Source organism: Orcinus orca, chromosome 8 (assembly GCF_937001465.1).
Source record: "Orcinus orca chromosome 8, mOrcOrc1.1, whole genome shotgun sequence".
In the NCBI taxonomy this organism is placed as follows: domain Eukaryota; kingdom Metazoa; phylum Chordata; class Mammalia; order Artiodactyla; family Delphinidae; genus Orcinus; species Orcinus orca.
Window position 1 is genome coordinate 34,208,389 of NC_064566.1, and position 24,901 is coordinate 34,233,289.

General features: G+C 36.0%; 1 protein-coding gene and 1 pseudogene across 11 annotated transcripts in view; one reads left to right on the forward strand and one right to left on the reverse strand.

Moving 5' to 3' along the window:
• Positions 1 to 807: 807 nt before the first annotated feature.
• ANO5 (anoctamin 5) overlaps positions 808 to 24,901 on the reverse strand; it is a 98,113-nt gene continuing 74,019 nt past the window's right edge. For all 11 annotated transcript variants that reach the window (XM_049713479.1, XM_049713476.1, XM_033409477.2 and 8 more), the window contains 8 exons: positions 23,760 to 23,982; positions 21,258 to 21,427; positions 20,502 to 20,599; positions 13,584 to 13,714; positions 10,547 to 10,752; positions 8,736 to 8,914; positions 7,240 to 7,345; positions 808 to 4,299 (listed from right to left, as the gene is read on the reverse strand). In XM_049713479.1, coding sequence (XP_049569436.1) covers positions 4,078 to 4,299; positions 7,240 to 7,345; positions 8,736 to 8,914; positions 10,547 to 10,752; positions 13,584 to 13,714; positions 20,502 to 20,599; positions 21,258 to 21,427; positions 23,760 to 23,982 — 1,335 coding nt within the window. In that variant the 3' untranslated portion in view covers positions 808 to 4,077. The remainder of the gene's footprint in view (positions 4,300 to 7,239; positions 7,346 to 8,735; positions 8,915 to 10,546; positions 10,753 to 13,583; positions 13,715 to 20,501; positions 20,600 to 21,257; positions 21,428 to 23,759; positions 23,983 to 24,901) is intronic.
• On the forward strand, positions 23,046 to 23,619 carry LOC105748543 (glycine cleavage system H protein, mitochondrial-like; annotated as a pseudogene).

Genomic DNA, 24,901 nt, shown 5'->3' on the forward strand with positions numbered 1-24,901 from the left:
AAAATACTTCTGGCTAGGGAATTTGGCATTTTTATGAAATTCTCATCAGTCTTATATCCCACCCCCCAAAGTAACCCTGAAGATTTTTAAAAGCTCCTCTCCAAGAGACTCTGTTCCTAGGGATATGGGATAGGACCAAGGGATATGCATATCTCACAAGCGGCCCAGACAATTCCAAGGAAGCTGGTTGTGGATTTCTTTTGGGGAAAGGCGGACCTATAAAAAATTTTGGAAAATATCTCAACACACTATTTTTCTCCTTGGGCCTTTTTGTTCATTTTAATCACCTTTCAAAGTAGAAAAGATAAAAAGGCAAAACAACAAAAAATTACCACCTTCTCCATTTTTTCTGGACCATCTAGACTCCTTCTTCAAGGAATGTGCATCTCTAAATGTGACAAACATGTAATTTTGTGAATTAAACATGTTATACATAATGCATTTTAATATTTCTAGACAACAAAAAATGACCTCAAAACCTCTTAGAGCACTCAAATTCAGAAAAAGCATATCAATATTTTACTGTAAGAATAAGTTGAGCTCATGTCAAAATGTAGTTTAAAATTAAGTATTACTTTATTCATTGTGCATATTTGAATCTCTTGAGATTTATAAAATTTATGTATATGTAACTTAAGAGATACTTTTCTTGTGTACCTGCATACCACCCTCCTTGCAAAAAAAAATGGAAGAAAGAAAGAAAGAGAAGAAAAGAAAGCACTTGTTTTCTTGGTTAACACCATGGCACATAATCTTTCATAGGAAAGACACACCTAGTCGAACAGTTTTAGGAGAGGGAAGAATGTATTTAACACACATTGAACCACGTTTTAATATTCTCCTGAATTTTTACATAATCCTGGAATAACTGACATACTTGAATTATTACACATAAAGTAGTGGAGTAAAATACTGTCTAGAAAAAAAAATAACATAACAGTAATAGGGATTCATGTGAGCAGACATCTAAGCCTGGCCAATGGTACTTCTTGCAATGCGATTTTCCTTAATAACATTCTTTGATAACATAATAACTGGTACTGATTAAAAACAAAAGAGAATATATTGTTCTTTCACAACAATATATTCACCTTTTGAATCAGCAGCACAAATTCCTCAGCCTCAACTGTTGTAATCAACAGAGACCCAGGGCTACACATGGCAGCTGACACTACAAAGTCACTTGGAAATCAAAGTTTTACTTTTGACATATAATAGTGTTCAACTTGAAATTTCCTTGGCTTTTCTCTCACCCTCATTAGATGTTTTAGGAAAGAGACATTCTTCTTAGCATCCACAGCTGCACAATGCACCTCACAACACCTCTCTCCCCACAGGAGCACACACAGGTTCATAAGGAGGGAACTCTTATCTCCTTCCTCTGTCCCTCCTCTTCTTTATCTTCTTCTTTCCTTTTTCTTTTCCTTGATAATTTGCTTGATGGCTTAGTAAAAGAAGACTGTTAGAGTCAAGAGGAGTCACGAGAGGCAGCAAAAATAAGATAGCATTCCATTTAATTAAGACACCCCCCTCTTCTTGATGGGTTCCTTTTGAAGTGGATTCTGCTTCTTTTGTGCAAAGAAAAACTGATGAAGGTGAAAATTTGAGATGACATTTGAAAAGAGGTTTTTTTTTTCTTTGGATTTTGTACTTATTATTTCAAAGAAAGTCTCAAATGATTTCTGGAACATTTCTGAAAAAAATAACTATGGATTTGATTGAATTATAAAAACATCTGCCATGCTAATAAATATCAACTTACATCTGGTAGCCAGGTGCTCAACTCAGCCCTCTTACAACAACTAATGGGTTTAACTAGACAAGACAAATATATCTGAAGCGATTTGGCTTTCGGATTTGGTTCATCAAGGTTTTAGGAAAGTGAGAGATACTTGTATTTCCTTTTAAAATGTGAGAAACTTCTTGGTAGAAAACTGAAATGTGAATATAAAGTATTTGTCAACATTTTAAAAGGAAAGTATCTACCCATCATAGGAACTATTGACTTATCTTAAAAACTATTTCTTCCCTTGCTAGTTTCTCCGTACATCCTAGAAACCCAACACTTGAGTTGTTTCGTTTTAAGATTGCAGTGTACAGATAACCATGTGAATTAAATTTGTCTTTATTTATCTTACAGTCTAGCTCTATAAACACTGTTAAGCCATAAAAAGTAAACCTTATATCTGAGAAACCGTTTTCCATGCTCTTCCTTATTTTTATTAGCTCCCAGGAAGGAAGCAGTATGAGCTGTACAACATCATAGTAACAGAGTTTGCTTTGACAAGCAAAAATACTGCATCTGCGGCTAATTTCATAGTAACACTAACTGGTTCTCTCAAAGAAAATAAACTCCTCCACATGTGAAATCATTCTTCAATAACGAGATCATTTCAAATTATGCAAAAGTGTTCATAAAATCTACCCAGTGGATGATAAATTACTGCCAATACTGGGGTAACTGTCTCATGGTTTTATAAATTCATAATCCTCAGTTCTAAATGCTTAATATTGATCATTAGTTAATACTACCTGCCATACACTTAATACTGGCAATTCTATAAAATCGTATTAGGATCAAATAATGAAACACTACTTTTAAAAAAATCTTGTAATAAAGTTTCTTCTTTTGTGTGCAATTAAAAAACACTATTCTTTTGAAAATGAAGTGTAATTTGAAACTAGAGATTCAAATGTTATAAAATTAAACTACATCTCTCTATAGTGTTTAAAATATATATTAAGTACTTTTTAAGGGAAAGAAGAACAAGAATTGGGGTACATGTGCCATAGGCTTAAGTATGAGAGAAATAATTCAACGAATATATTTTTTTTACTTAGCTATCAAATCCATCACCTCATTCTTACTTGGGTGATCCACATTTGGTGTTAAACTCTGTGATTGATGTTAAACTAACAATTTCTCTAAAAGAAGCTCACACCTGAGATGTTATATCACATTAAATCAACAGTACAACCACATCTTGTGGGGCAAAGGCATAGGAGCAAGGCACTGAGCATTGTACAGCAGTACACCAATAGAAAAAATCGTAAACTCATTACAAGATTTAAGACTGCTTTAAACGAGATAGAATTTCATAAACAACTTGTACCTAACTTATACAAATAGTTAATGCTCAAACAGGCTTCATAATGCAAAATAGGAGTTGTGGAAGAAAAATTATTTTTAAAAATAATTCAATGATTTTTTAGATTGAAGTCAATAAATTAATTGATATATACTATCTTGCATTCATTAACTACTAAGAAGACACACTCACTTCTCTATATCTTTCATTTACTTAAAGACCTGAAACAATCTAATACCTTCTTAATGCTGTTTCCCAGATAAGACAATCCACAATCCAGTCTTAAAACTGTTTCTGAAATGTTATATTTAAAGAAATTAGTTGTTAGTCTTTTGCTTAAACCCAAATGTTCAGTCTCTTGAAAAATCAATTTTGTATTTACCTGGAAGGACTATCTGGAATTCTGATGGAAGTTTACCTTATTCAGGATGATTTTGGGAACAAACCCCTGCCATGAGATTTACCCAATATTTTTAATATGTAAGTTTTCTTATGTCATCTGATATTGGTTTTTCAACTGCATAGTCTAAAATGGCAGGATGTATTTATGGCTCAGTAAACCTCTTCACTTCTTTTCTTTTTGTCCCAACACTTTTCTTCATGGGACAGAGATATAACACAACCCAATAGAATGAAGACCATGAAAATGTGCAGCTGCACTGGAAGGTGATGGGACAGCTCACGTCCAGTGTTTAATCCTAAACTGCAACATCCCATGATCTTCCAATATTCTGATTTCACACATCCATTTAACAATCATTTATAGAACCCCAGAAAACAATATCTGGGGTGGGCCCAGCCAATGAAGCAGACAAGTGGTATTCTTCCAGCCTCCACTAAGTTGGCCTCTATATGAGTGTACAAAAACTTTGAGTTAAGCAAAAAAGAAGAAAGGGTAAAATTGACACATGGCTTCTGGCTTCTGGCCCCAAACCCAGGGAAAACTGTGAAGTCAGGCAGGCAACCAGCCGCTTACTTGTTATGTTGATTAGGTTGCTGATTTAGCCAGCTGTACTTTGTTTTCCTGAATAATGAGATGCTTGGCAAAATCACTAGAATTCATTCTCAAGTTCTCTTTCAGTTTGTTAAGCTCAAAGTCATGGAGAATCTTGACAGTCATTAACTTTTCTCGCTTGATTCTTTCTGCAACATCTTTTGGAACATCAGGGATCATCCACGCCAACAAAAATTTCATTAGAAACACAACATGCTAGAGGAAACAAAAGAAAATCAGACACACTGCTAGAGTTGTCAAATGTTCAGCAGATGTTCATACAAATTGTTTCATTCGTTCAACAAACTGTGCTCGATACAGTAGCTAGAAGGAAAAACAAAGAGATATAGTCCCTGTCCTGGAACTTTCCTACAAAGACCAACATTAAGCAAACAAATATATACTAAAATACGTGATTACAGAGATTCCAGTTGAACGTGGTTATTGAATATACTCTTCATCTATGCTTCCTCCTGAAAACCTAATAAAATATTTGTAAAGAAATTTAAAAATTGTATTGTTCACAAAGACACACAAAAAAGGGAGGAAACAGTGATAACGGACTCGAGACAGTGAAGAAAGCTGGCACTTAAATTTGCAGTTGGTGATACAGTGATGGTAGAAATCAAGACAAAAGCCAATTTTGTTTCAAATCATCAGAAAAGTTCAGAAAAGTTCAACTAAGGACTTTGAAGGTGTAGTGTGGGTGGAGTTAAAAATAAGAGGCTTATTTAAAAATTTGTATAAGGGGCAGATGAATTTTCAGAACCTCTCTCTCAACCATGTTCAGGAACTATTTCTCTCCAATCTCACCCTGGCAGCAACTGAGTACCTTATTTTCTGCAGAAATTATATTTTCTGCAGAAATTAAGACAGAGAGCTGTGAACTCACAGGCAGCAGAGATGGCGAAAGATGGAGGTGTGGCACCATACTGGAAACAGGGCAACTCAATGCAATTCAGTATTCTGAACCATGAGATCTCTAGTCCCTCCTGCCTTTCTTGGCTCTCAACACAGTCATGAAATAGCTCAACAAACAGGAGGTTAGAGGATTTCTCTCTGGGAAAAATAACTAATCAGAGAAGTTGGAATTATAGATATCAAAATTTTGTAGGTCTCAAATGAAAAGGCCCCTTTATCACCTTACAGTGAAGCCCACCCAGTGACGTTCTTCCTGTATGCACACAAAGCTTATAATCGGCTTTCCTTGCTTCGCTCTTAAATATGAGCAGATTGCCAAGAACAACCAAATACGTAAGAAAGTCTCTAATATGAAAGGGTAAGACTGAAGCACACAAATGGGAACTAAGAGGATACCTAGATAATGATGAGAGCAAGAGAAGAGTAGAATAAAAAAACAAAGATATGAATCTGACTATTTATAGGAGAGAAAATAAATGATAAATATAAAAGAATTTCAAAACAGTTGTAACACCTGAATAACAGAAGTCCCAGAAAGATAGAACAGAGAAAAGAAGGAAATTATCAAAGAAATAGTACAAGCAGGGCTTCCCTGGTGGCACAGTGGTTGAGAGTCCACCTGCCGATGCAGGGGACACGGGTTTGTGCCCCGGTCCGGGAAGATCCCACATGCCACGGAGCGGCTGGGCCTGTGAGCCATGGCCGCTGAGCCTGCGCATCCGGAGCCTGTGCTCCGCAACGGGAGAGGCCACAACAGTGAGAGGCCTGCGTACCGCAAAAAAAAAAAAAAATAGTACAAGCAAATTTTCTCAACTTAAAGGGTAATTATATTTGCAGGTCAAAGGGGCTTAGTGAGTGTCCAGAACAATTAATATTAATAGTCCAACATCACATGACTGTCTTGTGAAGTTTCATAAAAGGACTAGTGAGAGAATCCTCAAAGCTTATTGATACATAAAAAAATCATAAACAAAGAATGGGAAATTAGAATGGTATTGTACTTCATAGCAACACTAGAAGCTGACAGAAAATAGAGCAATGTCTTGGAAAATTTCAGGAATACCTAAAAAAAGTTGGTTCAAAAATTTTCAGGGAAAATGACTTTTAATCAAATTCTATACCAATTAATTATCTATGTGGAAAAAGAAGAAATTTTAATATTCAAGTTCTCAAAAATTGTCCATTATTTTCCTCAGAAAATAAATGAAAGATGTGCTTTATCAAAATAAGCTAGTAATTCAAGAATGGGAGAAAAATAGATGGAAGAAAATATAGTATTCAGTATAAGAGAAGTTGAAGAGAAGTTCCAGAATGATGGTGAGTCGGAGCCTGGGATGATCAAAAAAAATAAACAGAAACAAAAATTCCAAAGAATTCCTTTTGTAATTTACCAGGCTGAAAGATGATCTAAACCGCTGATGGAAAATGTGGGAGTGAAAGTGATAAATTCATAAGGAACTGAAAGGGGTGAGGATTTAAATTACTTACATGTATAACCTTGATAAAAATAAAACAAATCAAACAAAAACCGATAGGAATTTGTGTTTTCTTGCATTAGACTTATCTAGTCTATTATTGGCCTTTACTGTCGAGTGAAAAAATGCCTAACATTTATTTATCTCTCCCTTATCGGCCTTCATGTCTTATGATTTGTAGCACTCAATTTGTAACTTAGTCAAATACCCGCTCTGTATTGGTTCTTTTGTATTGCATGTCTTATATCCATAATTACCCTAGATTTTCCACAAGGTAGGAAACATAATATAGTGGACAGAGCAGAGGCTTGGCAGTGAGACATCTGGCATTGAAACCCAGCTCTAATATTAGCCGATTATCTTTAAACCAACTAACTAATTTTGCTGACTGTTGGATTCATTTGTCAAGGGTGAATAATAAAGCCGAACTTACAAAGTTATTATTATAGCCTCTGCAACCACTATTTATTAATAATATGTGTTCAGTAAAATAAGTGGGTCCTCTGCCCTCTGACTGACCTCAAAGACAGAGGTCTCATTTTTTCTTTTCTGTTACCTTGGTATCTTCAACAAGAGTAAGTGAGTAATAGGCAATCCACTGTACTTAAAATATTCCTAACTTACTTTTTATGAGAACAAATACTTCCTTCAAAATAGTCTATTGAGATAATGCTAATTTTCTGCGGAACAAATATGCTTAGAAATATATGCCTAAAGGGAGAAAAGACACTAACTGGCATGAAAGTTAATAAAGGCTCACCTCCATAATTATGATGAAGGTCATCTTAGCAGCAAGGACGTGCCAGTACTGCATACTATGAAAATATTTCTCCTCGTGATCAGGAGGATTTCTGTAATCTCTGTACCTGAAAAAAATGGAAGTAAATGCAAAATATAAGCTATAACTTCAAACAAAGAGACCTAGTATAAATTCATATTATTTTTTGTAAGAGACCCTTTCAGTTGACAACAAAAGTCAAGTCAAAGGAAAATAATTGCTATTATGAAACATTTATCTTTCCTATACAGATAAAAAGAAGAGCCATATGTTACTTTTGTATAGTATATATGTAGCAAGAGACACAAGTGAAACTGCTCTCCTGTTCTTCAGAGACAAATTTCTCTAGAGAGTTATAGCAAAATTTGCTCTTTCCATTCCATTCCCTCTCTTCCTACTCCTTAACACACTTAGTTCTATCATCACTCCACTGACACCAACTGTCTCCTATCATTAAACTGAAGGAACATTTTCATCCAGATCTTATTTGACCTGTGAAGAACAGAACTTGACATTGTTGACCATTCCTATTTTCTTGAAACTCTATTTTCTCAGCTTATATGACACTGCATTATTTTTGTTTTCCTTATTAGCCTTCTGGGGTTTTCTTGGTGTTCAATTTGTGAGTTCATTTTTTTCTGCAAGTGTCTAGATATTAATGTTCAAAGATTTAGTTCAGGTAGGAAGTGATGACATCAAGAAATCTGACAGTTGCCCATGTTATGATTCCTCTCTATATAAATATAGAATATAACAATGCTTTTGTCTACCTGTGTTGCAACATTTTGCTGGGGTTTTTGTTGTTGTTGTTGGAATCCCAGATGAAGCACTTGGTTTAAGGTTTAAGTTTAAAAGACTTGACGTACCATATATATATATATATATATATATATATATATATATACACACACACACACACACATACATACATACACAGATATACATAAATAAATATATATAACTTTAAATCCTAGAGTAAAAAGATCCTCACAGCACGTGAGACACTGAGTGTGAAAGCAGCAGGTTTACAAATCCAAGTTCACACTCCCTACATGAAGAAACCTTTTAAATGTGATGGCTGGTGAACTAATCATATTATTTCTCTCTTCCTTACTCTGCCTCTTTTTGAGGACACATAGTTAAATTCAAGTAGGTTAAATGAACGTAAAATATGACCATGCTGTATGATTATAGATATTGCAACTTGGGACCAAGGAGGTATTTGTTGAAGAAAATTTTTCCAATAAACTTAGAAAATAAGAAACAATTCAAAATTGACATTATCTTTACCCATAATATTGTCTTACTTTTGGGCATTCTACTTTTTCAAATCAGAACCATACAATGTGTGAATTCTAGAATTCATGCACTTTATCCAGGATTTTTACTGCCCCAAGTAAATTTTTTTTTGTAAGACATGAAGGAAATGGAGAACTTAAGAAATACATTTAAAAAACAAAATGAAAATAAGAGAAAACCTGCAAGTGGTGAAGTCTCGTTTTTCCGAAGGCACAGTGTGGTTTGGAAAATCGGCTATCAGGAATATTGACAGGCTGTTATTGACATAGCCTTTCATAGGCTGAATGGCATTTTTTGAGTAGGCATAGTAGTAAACTAAACGGGGAATCATGTCCGATGTAAATGCAACAATAAAAGCCTAAAGGACAAAACAAGAGGGAGATCGTGAGCTAACAATGCAGTTTTACAAACGTCTGATTTGTATATCTTTCAGTTTCATATGCCTTATGGATACAAAATGATTAGAATGTTATTATTAATCAAATTAATATATGAGTCTTTGACCTAGAACATAAAATAGCTCATTTACAGTGTATAATCAGTATTCCAAGATTTCATAGCTAGAAAGTGCTACATTGAAAATTTAACCTAAATGTATCTGTCTCCAAAAACACCATGCCTGTGTCTATCTCCTTCCATCATGGCTTGCTATTTCTTACATTTCTTAACCAAATTTACTGGGCTGGACATTTGTGTGTGTGTGTGTGTGTGTGTGTGTGTGTGTGTGTAGGGAATGGAGAATGAAGAAACAGAAGACCATACTGGTAAATTTCCCACAGTTCAGTGCAATTAATTTCAGTATTTGATGCCACAGGAATGGTATTTTCCCATCCTTTCCTAAGCTCTGGAATACTATAAATGTCATGTTTCCTTTAGGTAAGACAAGTCAATTTAAAACCATTTGGCCCTGCCATCTACATTTTTAGTGGTAGATTTTTAAAATCTTTTAATATTGCTTCTATAGTTACTGGTCCATTTCATGTTTTATTATCACTTATTGAATATATTTTGGCAGTTTTATTTCTAAAAAGTGACAATTTCAAATAGATTTAAAAATTATTAGAATAAATGCATACATACCATTCTTATAATTTTCTCACTTGTACCCTGTAATTTTTTTTTGTTTGAGATTTTCAGTTTTGTTTATTTTATCTTTTCAATGAACCAACTCGACTTATTTAGCAATTATATTGCTTTTTGTTTGTTTTCTAATTTATTTCTGTTTATATCTTCATTAATTCTTTCTTACTACTTTCTATTGATTAGTTTTACATTTTTTCTTAGTTTCACAAGTTACATGATCAGCTCATGGTTTCCTTCTTCTTTTTCAATAATAAAAGCATTTATTGGTATATAGTTTTCATAAATATGGTTCTGGCTGATTCCTAAAATCAGCTAGGAAAATTTTGATAGGCTTTCATTTTAATTAAGCTTTCCTTATAACTTCAATTTTATTTCATCTTTGTACAATAAGCTTCCTTGGAAGCATGAATGTTAAGTGGTTAAATTTTCTTTTTTGGCTATCTTATTATCAACTTCATTTTTTATACATTATAGATGAATATTCATTGTAAAATTTCTGCTTTTGGGAATTCAGTTTTATTATCATTTTTAATAAGTGCTCCATAAAAATGACAGGTAAATGTTGTGTATTCTGTTTGTAGTATACAACTTTATGTATAATCAAGCTTTAATTGTATTATTAAATCCTTTATACCATTACTTATTTTCTGTCTACTTTGTCACATGCTATGAAACTATATCATGGTATTTTAATAAGCATGTTTTTACAATTTTCCTTGTATATCTAAGAGTTTGCATGTCATAGAGTTGCCTATGTTGTTTAGCACATAAAAGTTTAGGGATGTTTTACCTTTATGGACCATGATGAAATCAATGTAAATAAAGATTGAGTTAAACATCATTCACATCTCCCCATCCTCAAGAAAAGAAAAAAGTACAGTTATTCCACTGAAATAGGTCTACTTACATTAGTTGCAACAGAAAGGACAGCCATTCCATAAAGAATGTCTTGCCAAACACCTATGCTATGAGCCTTAGCAGCTACAGGTCTCCTGTACTGAGTAGTAAGCTTCCAGGCATCCACTCGAATCTCTATTATATTATTCAAGAGAGCAAGAAGAGGAGCCAAAGGAAAAGAGGCCACAAATAATGTAACAAATCCAAACTGGATAACTGCAGGGATAAGAGAAAAATTCACAAATTCATTATTGTGGAGGGGAAAACGGGGAACACTCTGCCTAACTCCTGCAACTTCCCTCATTTTGGAGGGATCTACATCAGCAAAACACTCCAGGTCTCTTTCCAGCTGTCCACATCCTCTTCCCTATAGGAAGCACAGTGACTTATTTGTTGAGCTGGTCATGTACAGCTCAGCTTCATCCCTGCTGTTTCTTTTGAGACCTGCTTGTCTGAAGAAAGCATTTATTCTTGTTAGATAAGATATTGTTATTATTCATAAAACACAGTCTTTTACTATGGTCTATGTTTAGGTCTATGCTACCCCAGCATTTACATGGGTATTGGCACATCAGTGGGGTAATCAAGTTTTCTATTTTGCTAATCTATGTACTTTTTAAGATCAGGGATAATGACCGACTCATTTGTATGTTTGGGGTATATAAAGACACTCAACTATAAGCCTTATGAACGAATGCATTATTTAAGATTTGAAGATGTTAACAGAGGAAAAGGCAGAACAAACAAGATATCTGACAACAAATCAGGAAATGAATCATATAAAGCATCAGAAATATATGTGGGCAAAGGAAATATACATATCCTGGAATGAGGTATTTGTTAAGGTCCTGATCCTCTGTACTAACTTCACATCTTTCTAAATAAGTTTTACTCTCTTTCCTCATTGAGGCTTAACACCTGTGTAAGCTGGCTTCTCTCTCCACTTTTCTTCTTTTGTTTCCATCAGTGCTTGGGGTGAAAGAATCCACGCAGCTGGCAAACTGGGCTTCCCACATGAGTGAAGAAAAAATAAGAAGAGATACAAAAAATGGCTTTCCATTGAAGGAAAAAGGAAGAAAAGAATCTTCCACTAGTCCTCTATTTTTAGTTAGATCTTGAGTGTTTCTGGATTTCAGCTCTTCTCATAAGATTTCTCATTAGAATCAGTCTTGTCATCTACTAAACCAAGGGAACAAACTGCCTCCTTCCTGACTTCTCTACTGAACCAAGAAATAGAAAGTTAAGACAAAGTATTACGTAGAAACAGCTTGAATTTCTAGGTTCAAATCCCAGATCTTTACCTATAATCTCTGTGGCCCATGGCAAATTACTTAATCTATCCAAGTTTCAGTACCCTCTAAGATAAAATGACTATTTCTGTAGAATGTTTCAAGATTAGAGATAGTGTATGTAAAATATCTAGAATAAATTAACTCTTAGTGGTGTCTCAATAAATGGTAGTTAATCTTGTTATGAAACCCTGATTTCATCTTTTAATTTTAGTTATAATCTCTGATACATTTATGTACAAATTCACTTGAAACATAAGCAATTAATTAAAAATTACAGCCTTATCACTCCATAAAGCAAGGACTACCTAATTTTATAACTGGAGACTTCTTCCTATTTGTCCTGATGTACCTATTTTAATCCAGGTATCATATGTATGTGTTACAGTGGAGAATTGGTAACAAATTCAGGTCATCTCCGTTATTCTATCATGACTTTTATGGGCCATGAGAATAAGTTGGGAAAACAGTCCTCTTTAATTCCACCAAAGAAGCAGAGAAGGACATCTGAGAGGAAACACCCTGGATAAACTCCACAAGCAGTCCCCATTATTATTTCTCCTAAAATTTCATCTCAAGTTCTCTTCTCTTTTCAATCCTTAGAATATTTTATGCATTTCTCGCATTCAATCTGGGTTTCCCTTGCATAACTGCTTTTTGCCTTCTTCTTTTCAGCTTGAAACAAGGGACATACACTAAATGTATGTCAGGCTTTGTAAATGTTTTTCAACATATTCTTTCTATGAGCAGTCACTGAGGCAAATGAAAGGAGAAAGCTACTTAAACTAATTTGAGACAGGTATTAAAAACTGATCCTTACTTAACAGAATTCCAGAGATTAGCCTTACAAAATGCAAGTCTTCATAGTTAACAAAAAGAGACTCAGAAAAGATTTGGCAACATTCCCTTTCTCCTGTGGACATGGAGGGAGAGACAGTGTTCTGCCTTATAAAACGAAGCCAAGGGGAATTCCCTGGTGGTCCAGTGGTTAGGACTCTGCCACAAAACAAAACAAAACAAAACAAAACAAAACAAAAACCTAAGCCAAATAATCTAGTTGGACAAGGTATTAAATTAAGATCTTTATCAAGAATTGATATTGGAGATTTGTATGAATGTTTGTAACTGGCACTCATTTCTTCTGTTTTAGGTTAAAACAAAGCTGCCCTTGTTAAGTGTTATTTGAAGGGGGGGGAGGGTTTCCATTTCCCCCTCCCCCCACCCCTGGCAACCTCCATTCTATCTCTGCTTCTATGTGTTTGGCCATTTTAAGTACTTCATGTGAGTAGGAGTGGAATCACACAGTTGACTGGCTTATTTGATTTAGCATAGTGTCCTCAAGGTTCATCCATGTTGTCATGTAGAGCAGGATTTGGTTTTTTTAAGGCTGAATAAAATAAAAATCCATTATATGTATATTTATACCACATTTTTTTATCCATTCATCTGTCAATAAATATTTTGATTGTTTCCACAAAAAAAAGTGATCCTTACTTTATTTGGTTCAACAGCATTAACATCAAATTGATAGGAAAAATATCTCTGAGATTGGTGTTTTGAAATTAATTTCATTCATATTTGGTGGGAAATAGAAATACTGAACCAATCTTTTCCATACCCACCCATCTATCTTTTCATCCACTAGCCAATGATTTACTGAACACCTACTATGTGCAAGGTAGGAAGAAATATTAAGAGCTGAAAAATACTTATTTTACTCAGCCTATTCCATGTTTCAAGGCAGTGGTTGAAAATTACCTGTTTCCAAGTACTCATAGAATAGTCCGAGAGAACCAAAAGTTTCAAGGTCATGGTCCTGCTCCCATCGACTGTATAGCTTTTCAGAGTTGGTTCGAGCTTTTCGGCGTCTCCACCAATTCAGAACCAAGCTGTTGGAAGTGATAAAGTAAATACATGAAATAGGGTTTAAAAGAAAGGGGTCAGAGAATCAGTCTTAGATCTAAAAAATGGCGGTAAGGGAGGGTAAGTAAGTTTAGATCACAGAACATGTAGAGGTAAGACTACAGCTAAAGTCCAAGTCAGAACCTTATGTTCTGTTCACAGTACTTGATGAGGCAAAAGATCTTTACTTGGGTGATTGAGAAAGTAAGACAACCCTGACTCTCTGCAGGGAAGTGTATTTACTCAGAGACAGTTCTGTTAAAGAGCATGTGGAGGAGAGGATCACTACAGGATGGTTTTTATCTATTTAATTCACTATTCTTTATGTTGTCATGATACTCTGAAGGCCACTTGGGGAAATGAGTGGGTTACAATAGAAAATGTATGACTAGGGAACGAAGAGGTTATCTAACACATGAAAATAAATGCAATAATCCTAAATAAAATATTACCTAACTAAATTCTATACTATATAAAATATATCATGATAATATTGGATTACTTAAGGAACAAAAAGATTATTTTTATCAGAAACACAATCAATGTAAGAGACCATATTAACAAATTTAAGGAGAAAAATATAAAATCATGTTGATTGATGAAGAAAAATGCATTTGATGTATTTCAATCACCTACTAAAACCTATTTATGACTGAAAAGTAGGAAAAGAAGATAATTACCTCAATCTGACCAAAAGCATCTACCAAAATCCTGGGGTTAACATCACTCTTAATAGGGAAAAGTGAGAAGCATTCCCTTTACAATCAAGAACAAAATAAGGGTGTGTATGATCACATTCAAGACTTTATTGGAGATCTTAGCCAGAACAATAAAATGAAAAAGAAAAAGGCAAAAGAATTGGAAATAGAAGAGACATCTATAATTACTAACAGTAATGTGAATGGATTATCTGCATAGAAAACCCCAATGAAGTTAGATAAAAATTATTAGAAATAATAATAGATTTATCAATATATTGCACTCCTATATACCCACAAAACACAGGTAGAAAATATAATTTTTAGAAAGATACCATTTACAATAGCAATTAAAATGAAAAGTACCTAGAAATGGATTTGACCAAAGATTCATAAGACTTGTATGCTGAAGTTTAAATATTTATTTGAAGTCATTAAAGTCCAAACTAAATGTTCATGAATAAAAAGACCTGGCATAATAAAATGTCAGTTGTCTTACTGAAACAACTGGAATGTAATTTCAATCAAAAAACCAAAATACTTTCCCATGTGAAATCTGACAAGATGTTTCTAAAATTTACACAGAAAGACAAAAGACAAAGGATAGCCAAGATATTCTATAGATGAGGAATAAGTTGGTAAAACCTGTCCCAGAAGATATGAAGAGTTATTATAAAGCTGTATTAAGAGAGTGTAGTATTGGTGTAGGGATAGGCAAATCCTGGAACAGAATGGAGGCCTAGTAATAGCCTTGTACTTGCCATTTGGCATACATGGTATTGCAGATCATGGAGAGTGGGGAAGAGGGACTTCTCAATAAATGGTAACATGATATATATTATATATATGTAATATATATGTATATATATATATGTGTGTGTGTGTGTGTGTGTGTAAGAAATTAAATTTGACCTTCATATCAAACACAAAAAGCTTTTCCATGTATATTAAGAATTTAAAAGAGAAAGGCAACAATAATGTTAAAATGCTAAAAATATTTAGATGTAATTATATGAGAATAGGTTTTTGATTTTAAGGTAGGAAAGGGTGTATTAAACGAGACTTTAAAAATACTAAACCATAAAAGAAAAGATTGATAAAAATTTTGCTATATTAAAAGTATCTACTTTTGTCCATCTACAGCAGTGGTTCCCAAATGGAAGTGATTTAGCCCACAAGGGGACTTTTGCAGTATCTGGAGGCATTTTTGGCTGTCACAACTGGGGAGAAGGTGGGCTACTGGCATATAGCAGGTAGAGTTCAAGGATGCTGCAAAACATCTTACAACGCAAAGGACAGCACCTCACACCAAACAATTATCTGGTCCAAAAAGATACTATTAATGGGCTTCCCTGGTGGCACAGTGGTTGAGAGTCCGCCTGCCGATGCAGGGGACACGGGTTTGTGCCCCGGTCCGGGAGGATCCCACATACCGCGGAGCGGCTAGGTTTGTAGGCCATGGCCAATGAGCCTGCACGTCCGGGGCCTGTGCTCCGCAATGGGAGAGGCCACAGCAGTGAGACCACGTACCGCAAAAAAAAAAAAAAAGATACTATTAAGAAATAAAAAAACAAAAATTGTGCTGGGATAAAATATTTGCAACACATATAACCAAAAAGCAAACAAACAAAAACACAGTAACCAGAGTTATACAGTATTTCTACAAATCAATTAGAAAAAGATAAACATACAAGTAGAAGGATGATTAAACAACACAAATAAGCACTTCATTGAAGAGAAAACACATATGGTCAAAAGAGACTCATTCATGTTCTTAATCAGGGAAATGAAAAATAAGACCAAAATGAGATATCATTTACACTCTCCAAATTGGCAAAAATTAACAAATAAGACAATATGAAATACTGCAGCAAATGTGTGAATTAAAAGGAAAACATATTCTGCTTATATCAAAACCAAAATAGAAAGAAAAAAGGAATGCTAAAAAGGGAAAAGAACACCTGAGATTTTTGAGACAATATCAGAAAGATGGGCATGCATGTAACTGGAATCACAAAGGAAAAGAGACCACCCAGTTCAAGAAAGAGAACTTTGCTAGGAATCACAGAAGCACTTCTATGTGTTCCATTCCAATTACAAACCCCTTGATCCCCACATAGTAACCCTCATCTTGAATTTTGTAATCACTTCCTTGCTTTCTCAAAAAAAAAACAGTTTTATCATCTATGATCCATTTTGAATTAACTTTTGAACTAACTCATGGAGTTTTGTTATTTTGCATATGGATGTCCAGTTGTTCCAGCACCAGCTATTGAAAAGACTGTTGTTTCTTCAATGAATTATTTCTGCACCTCTGTCAAAAATAAAATGGCCATATTTGTGTGGATTTACTTCTTCAATCTCTGTTCCATTTGACCTATATGTCTATCCCTTCAACAATCCCACGTTGATTTAAATGGTTTTATAGTAAGTCGTAAAATTGAATAGTGTAATTCCTCCAAATTTATTCTTCTTTATCAAATTTGTTTTGACTATTCTAGTTCATTTGCCTTCAATATAAATTTTAGCATCTACTTATCTATATCTACTAAAATCCTACTGATATTTTGATTGGAATAACAAATCTATTTATCAATTTGGGGGATAATTGGCATCTTTATTAAGTTGAGTCTACCAATCCATCAACACGTTTCTCTCCACTCACATAGATGTAATTTTTTTTTCAACAGGGCTTGTAGTTTTCAGCATACAAATCTCATATATTTTAAAGATTTATACCAAAGTACTACATTCTTCTTTGAGCTACCAATTGCTGTACTAACCAATGTTTCTTGCATTGCACACTTTCATTTCTTTTTTCAGTAGTTCTTCCAATGAGGGTCTATGAATGTAAACTCTTAGTTTTTTCAGGTCTAAAAATGCCTTTATTTCACCTGTACTTTATATAATAGTTAAAATGCTTCTAGAAATCTAAGGTGAACATTTTATTTCACTAAGAATCTTGAAAATACTTTCGCATCTAATATTATTAGTGAGAAATCTACTGAATGTAGATGGCATTCCTTTTTCTTCTGAAAGATTTTAAGATTATCTCTGATGTTCTGTAGATTGACCATAACATATCTGGGTGTGAATTTAATTTTATTTATTTTGCTTCATATTCAGGATCCATTTTCATTTCTGGAACTCATGTTTTTCTTCATTTCTGGAAAATTTTCAGCAATTACCTATTCAAAGGATTTTTTCCACTGTTTACTCAATTTTCTTTTTCTGAAACTACTAGCAGATTAATGTAGAAGCCACTATATAGCCTCCTGTCACTTTAATATTTTTAACCTCATTGTCTCTCTGTTGCACTGTACAATGTGGGAATTTCTCAGTACTATTTTCCAATTAACTAATTCATTTTTCAATTGTGTCTGATCTGTAATTGATACCATCTATTGTTCTGTTTATTTAAAGTATGATTTTACATTTAATAATTAATTCTTTTTCAAATTCATTTGTTCTCTTTTTAAAATTTATTTATTATTTTATTCTATTTATTTTTTTTGGCCATGTTGGGTCTTCGTTGCTGCACGTGGGCTTTTTCTCTGGTTGCGGTGAGCAGGGGTTACTCTTCATTGTGGTGCGCGGGCTTCCCATTGCGGTGGCTTCTCTTGTTGCGGAGCATGGGCTCTAGGCGTGCTGACTTCAGTAGTCGTGGCACATGGGCTCAGTAGTCGTGGCTCATGGGCTCTAGAGCGCAGGCTCAGTAGTTGTGATGCATGGGCTAAGTTGCTTCGCAGCATGTGGCATCTTCCCGGACCAGGGTTCGAACCTGCGTCCCCTGAATTGGCAGGCGGATTCTTAACAACTGCACCATCAGGGAAGCCATATTCATTTGTTCTTGTTTCATTTATATCTGTTTTAATTTAAATTATTTCCTTATCCTTTTTATTGACAGTATCACCTCCTTTTATGTTTTTAGGCTTTGCCAGAATCTCCTACCTAGAGTAAGTTCACTTTCTAAGAATTGATTTTTAGTGGCCTTTGTAGCATTAAATCTTGTAAGTTTTTGAATCTTGGTCTGTAGTCTTAAATTTACTTGTTTCTTTTTTCTTTTACTGTCCTGTCTCTTTTCCTCTCTGTGCATATTTATTTATTTTCCCTCTTGTGTTTGGTTTAGGGGTTACCTCCATTCTGCCTCCAGGTTCTCAATCTAGAGCCAGGATTTAAAATAACAGTTTGGTATTATTTCTCTGTGGCAATATTAGGGATGTGGTGTATCAAATACCATTTGAAAGTATACATCTATGTTCTTCCTTTGTCAGCACATGAAATAGCACCCCAGGAGTACTATGAAACTGTGGCAGTGGGTGAGAGAGAGGGAGGGTGTTTTCAACCATCTTTCATGAGTAAGTAAGAATACACCCAGTCCCTGGCTTTAAGTACAGTTAAACTGGTACTCCCCTGTCTTAAGTGGTGCACTTTTGGTCCACTTCATCCTATAGGTGTTACACCCTGACACTATAATTTCCTAACTCAGAGCCCCACAAGATTACAGGCTTATAATTCTTCCTCTTTTTTTTTTTTTTTCCCGGTACGCGGGCCTCTCACTGTTGTGGCCCCTCCGTTGAGGAGCACAGGCTCCGGACACACAGGCTCAGCAGCCATGGCTCACGGGCCCAGCCACTCCGCGGCATGTGGGATCCTCCCGGGGCACGAACCCGTGTCCCCTGCATCGGCAGGCAGACTCTCAACCACTGCACCACCAGGGAAGCCCCTAATTCTTCCTCTTTTTATACATGGGAATTTTCACCTTATATTTCAGATCTACTGTCATTTTGGTTTTCTTTTTTCATAATGTATTCATTATTGCTATGCTTTGGGGACAGAGAGTGATTCCTTCACGTGCCAGAATTTCATTCATAAACGGTTTCTGTGCCTAGATGTGTAACTGAGAAGGACCCTATGGGGCCTTCCTGGGACAGACTCCTCCGCATATCTTCTGCTTTAGCTCCTCTAGGAAGTAATAGAGAATACTATCTGATGCACATTTCCTGAGTTGTTTTACAGATGTGAAAACCCCCACCAAATGGAAGAGGTTAACTACTTGATGACCATGAGCACATAGCCCCCAGACCTACTAGAGCCTAATGTTAACCCCTGTGACACAGCCCTGTTACCTCATCATCAACCAATCAGATATTTGTGCATGAGCTGATCACATACCCTGTACCCCCCACTCCCTCACCTGGACTTTGAAAATGCTTTTCTGAAACCCATCAGGCACTAGCTGTCCCAGACTATTTGTATGGTGAGTTACAATAAACACTGCAATTTCCTTCACCATAACCTGGTGTCAGTAGATTGGATTTACTGCAGGCAGGTGAGTGGACCCGAGTTTGGTTCAGTAACAGATGTGTCCATGACACACAGATATTTTTAAAGAATTCAACTTTTAGTAATTTTGAGAAATAAAATGGAACACGAAGAATAACCTACAGAGCATATAACAGATTTCCCAGTGGAAACTTCACAGGAGACAGAGATAACTACCTTTCCCTAAACTTTCTCAAGCAACAGATGTATATTTAAAAGTCTGTATTACCTTAATATATTCTTTTTAAATTAACTAATTAATTTATTTTTAGCTACACTGGGTCTTCGTTGCTGCATGCGGGCTTTCTCTAGTTGTGGCAAGTGGGAGCTACTCTTTGTTGTGGTGCGCGGGCTTCTCATTGCAGTGACTTCTCATTGTGGTGACTTCTCATTGCGGAGCACGGGCTTCTAGGCACACGGGCTTCAGTAGCTGCAGCACATGGGCTCAGTAGTTGTGGCTCGTGGGCTCTAGAGCACAAGCTCAGTAGTTTTGGTGCATGGGCTTAGTTGCTCCATGGCATGTGGGATCGAAACTGTATCCCCTGCATTGGCAAGCAGATTCTTAACCACTGTGCCACCAGGGAAGTCCCAATATATTCTTGACTGCTGATTAAAAGTGAAGTTTTTTTGTTGCTGTTGACTTAAACATTAGCTAACAAAGGCACAATGATAATCAAAGAATTCCATTTTTTCCAGAGGAAATCTCTCATGCTTGCTTAAAAAAAAGCAAAAACTTGTAAGTCATACATACGGATAAATGGCTTCTTTAATGTTTCCGAAGATCTGTTTCCCAGTCATTATGATGGTCAACTGGGTTGTCAATTCTACTAGACAGCCTCCAGGATCACACTAGTAAGAAGAAAAAGGAGAAAAATAAAGTAAAGGATGAAAGATGGACTTCTGCAACAAAAGAAATCCCAAACCAGAGGGTGAGAATCTGAAGATTTGCATTGGAACAGATATTAAAGAAATATAAATGGATATTTAGTTCCAAGTTCCAAGCTTGATCACCAGTCTAGCTACATTAGATTCAGCTGTGAAATATGTTAAAAACAGATTTCTGGGCCTTAGAAAATTCTGAATCTTTATTATATCTGGGTTAGGGCTGGAAGTTGTTATTTTCTCCATGTGATCTGGATGCACAGCCAGGTTTGGAAAGCACTGAACTGTTCTAACTCTGTACCCGCGGTAGAGCCCTTTTTGCTGTACCTCTAGAAAGTTATTCGTCCTTTGATGGAAGTCTTCAGGAATACAGAACTTACTTATTCCAGTTCATAGTTCATATTTTATACCAAACAATAGGTACAATATAACTTCTTGCCCAGAACGAACTGGAAAGTCTATCAGACAGCAGGATTCTAAGACCAATATGCTCTGTGGACAGTCAGTGTCTTTGACTTTTCCTGCAGCTTGATAAAATCTGAGTTAGTGTGGGGCACACCTAAAGGTATTTAGTTAACATTGAGTTACTGAAGCCACAAACCTCACCTCTCTAGAGAATTCTTACCTCTTCACTTCTCCACACATTAAACAAATATGTGTATTTTCCCGGATAGCCCACGAACTTCCCTTTAAAGAAAGCTACATAGAAGCAGGACGAGTAAAAATTTACAAACTGAAACAGGAACATTTTCAAGGTAAGACTGCTCTCATACTCCTGGTGAGTCCGAGGAATTTCTGGTAAATAAAAAACACCAAGGTTTAATAATGCACCTTCCTGCTTCTCCTTATTTTTTTTAATCCCTGGGATAAGTGGATATCTAGTCATATTATTCTGAGAGTCTGTTGAAATCTTCCCCTCATAACTGACCAATATTAAGTAGCTATGGATGTGCACTAGGCTTTCAATTAGAGATTGTGTATTAATCTAATCAACAGAGAAGGCTGAGAAACCGTCATTAGTACATTTAGAGGGATGAAGTACTTGCCTGGGGTCACACAGTCAAAATATGGAATTCAAGTGCCTATTAGACTGAAGAGCCTCATGCTTATCCCCGTAACACTATATGATACCCTGTAAACACATCAGATCTCGCTCTGTTTTCAATCAGGTGTAAACAAGGTGAATCTTATGAAGGGCAGAGGATGATTTCAAACTGAATTGTGCTTTCCTCTCATGAATTAAACGGCTTTATCAGTTTTGAAAACAATGTCATGCAAACGGTGGCCGTAATAGTACATATTTTCCCTCTCCTTTCCTTAAAATGCATGATCATGATCTATCATTTTATGAATTCCAAAGATAAGAAAATGTTAGAGTCTCTTCACACCACAGTAAAAAAACATGAGGCATGAAAGAGTAAGGGGCCATGCTTTTCTGAACTGATGATCTCCCAAGAGCACAAGCTGATCCAGCCAAATCCATGACATTTTCAGCAACACTGAAACAGTAGCACATATTCTAAAGACACAGATAACGCTTCCATTTTACTGAAATTTAGCTGCATTTCTACAAAATCTCTAATGTGAATACAAGAGATTTTTCTCATTGACGAAAGCTGAGGTATTTTTTAGGTGCTTTGTTTGTAGGTGCTAATTGCTATAATTTTTTAGTTTTTGGCTGTTGCTAAGCAGAAAAAATAAGTAAAACTGAGAGAGAAGAACTCCAAATTTGAAAATAGATTTAATGACAGCTGCTTCCCAGTGCTTACTCTAGTGCTGAGTAAATACTGTGCTGCCTTTTTGGTTACCACTGGGCACACTGTCAGTGTACAGATTTAGGGGAGGGGGGCATGAGCTCCTGGAGAGAGCAGTCCCAGAAGAAGCTGAGGCCTGGAGTTGAGTCTCTGATCTCATCTCCAACTTGCTGGGGGCAAGGCCAGGAGCAACTGTGCTCTGTGCTAGTCTTCCTGACTGAACCTACCACTCCACCTGTGACCCCTTCACCTTCCCTCATGGCTTTAGGAGAAATTTTTAAAAGAACATAATCCAGGTTCTAACACATGACAACTGAAAAGAGAAGCACTAACTTTTAGATTTATTCAGGAGGACCTGATTGTTCTGTTTTCCTCACAATAGTTTTCAAAATCCAATACATTCTAAATACCATACACATGAAATAAAAATTATCTGTGACTTTAGAAACGTGTGAGGATTTTATTTAGGCTTCAACTAACCCCATCAAGGAAGGATTAAGGTAAGAATACTCAGAAAGATCTACAGAGTCCTAATTCTTTTTAGTTATTTTTCCTGCTTCCACTATAATAGGCCTGAATGTAGCTGTTAGGGGATTCTGAAGTACCAGGCTATGGGTCTACCTGTAGAGCAAAACTGCCTTAAAGTGTGCCTTTAAAAAATGAACTCCCGGCGTGCGGAGACCCTCTGCACCCCTGCGAACAGGGCGCTGCGAGTGGCGCGGAGCGTGCGGGCCGCGGTCTGCAGCCTGCGTGCCATCTCTGCGCCCAACGTGCCCTGCCCGCTGCAGCCCTGGGGACTGCGGGCGGGCGCCGTCCGGGCGCTGTCCGGCGCTGCGCACCGGCCCCACTCTGCTGTCGGGTCGTAAATTCACAGACAAACATGAATGGGCAACATCAGAAAACGGTGCTGGAACAGTGGGAATCAGCAATTTTGCACAGCAAGTTTTGGGAGGTGTTGTTTACTGTAGTCTGCCTGAAGTTGGGAAAAAATTGAACAAACAAGAGGAATTTGGTGCTTTGGAAAGTGTGAAAGCTGCTAGTGAACTCTATTCTCCTCTATCAGGAGAAGTAACTGAAATTAATGAAGCTCTAACAGAAAATGCAGGACTTGTAAACAAATCTTGTTATGAAGATGGTTGGCTGATCAAGACGACACTCAGTAACCCTTCAGAACTAGATGAACTAATGAGTGAAGACGCATATGAGAAATACATAAAATCTATTGAGGACTGAAAATGGAACCCCTAAATAAACTAGTTTGAAACAAAAACAAACAAACAAAAAAAGAACTCCCTTGGGGATTATCCAGAATGGAGGTATAGCATTGATAGGAACCCTTTTTCAGAGTCATACTAATGATTTGGCCGGCTTACCCATTTTTGTAATCCAGGCAGATATCCTTTCATAAAAGAAATTCAAGATCAAGATGACAATAAAGTTCAAGCACGATCCAGTGAGAGATGTGGTTATGTGGGGAGTGAGGAAACTTCTGACATGCTTTAAGGATGCTTCAGTTTCCATGAAGCTAGCAAATGTAGCAAAGACTGACAGGCGGTATACAATCACAGCTACCATACACGCGATGACCAGAGACATCTGGGGAAGGGAAACAAAAACTGGTCACTCTGGTCTCTGAATCCCTGTGATGCATATATATCTGAAACATACTCTTCTCTTCAACTCATATATTAAGTTTAGCAGATCTGACATGGAAAGCAAGACAAGTCAGTCCCTCTCACCATAGATGGCAGGAAATGAAAACTAGGAACGTAAAAGGGTTAGCGATAAGTGTATGGTAGCAGCTGAGTCAATCGAAAATAGAAAAGTATTCATTGACCATCCTCTAGGTCTATCCTTTAGAATGAGTTGGAAAACTACCAGCAAGCCAGAGTCTGCTTGTGGCCTTACCTGTTCTTGCGTGGCCCTTAAGATAAGAATATGTTTTGTTTGTTTGTTTGCATTTTTAAAGGTTGTAAAGAAAAATAAAGACAATTATGTGTCAGAGACGATTTGTGGCCTACAAAGCCTATAATATATCTTTTACAGCAAATGTTTGGTAACCTCTGCTCTAGGTTGTAGTTAAATGCGTAGTGTGAAGATCACTTACTTTCTCAAGAAAAATACGTTTAAAGATTCGATTTCATTTCCCCTCAGAATACTGCCATTAGTAGTCTGATATGCCTGGTAGTTTAGATATTTGTATAAATTTTATACCTTTACATATTACAAAATCACAAAGATCTTTATATCAATGATTGGAGAATTTTATTGTGAAAGTTGAGGAACTGAATCAAATTGAATGAGTACTAGAAATAAATGACAGTGATCTTTCTGGAACCACACTCCAGAATATTTTTCAAGGAGTGTCCCAAATTGATTATCACCCCCTTTTATTCTATCATCTCTCCTAAAATGATTGTTATATCATATAGGAAAACACACATTTAAAATAGAAAAACCAATACCTTTATCAAAAAAGGTTAGAGATAAAATATTATAGGACAATATGGAATGG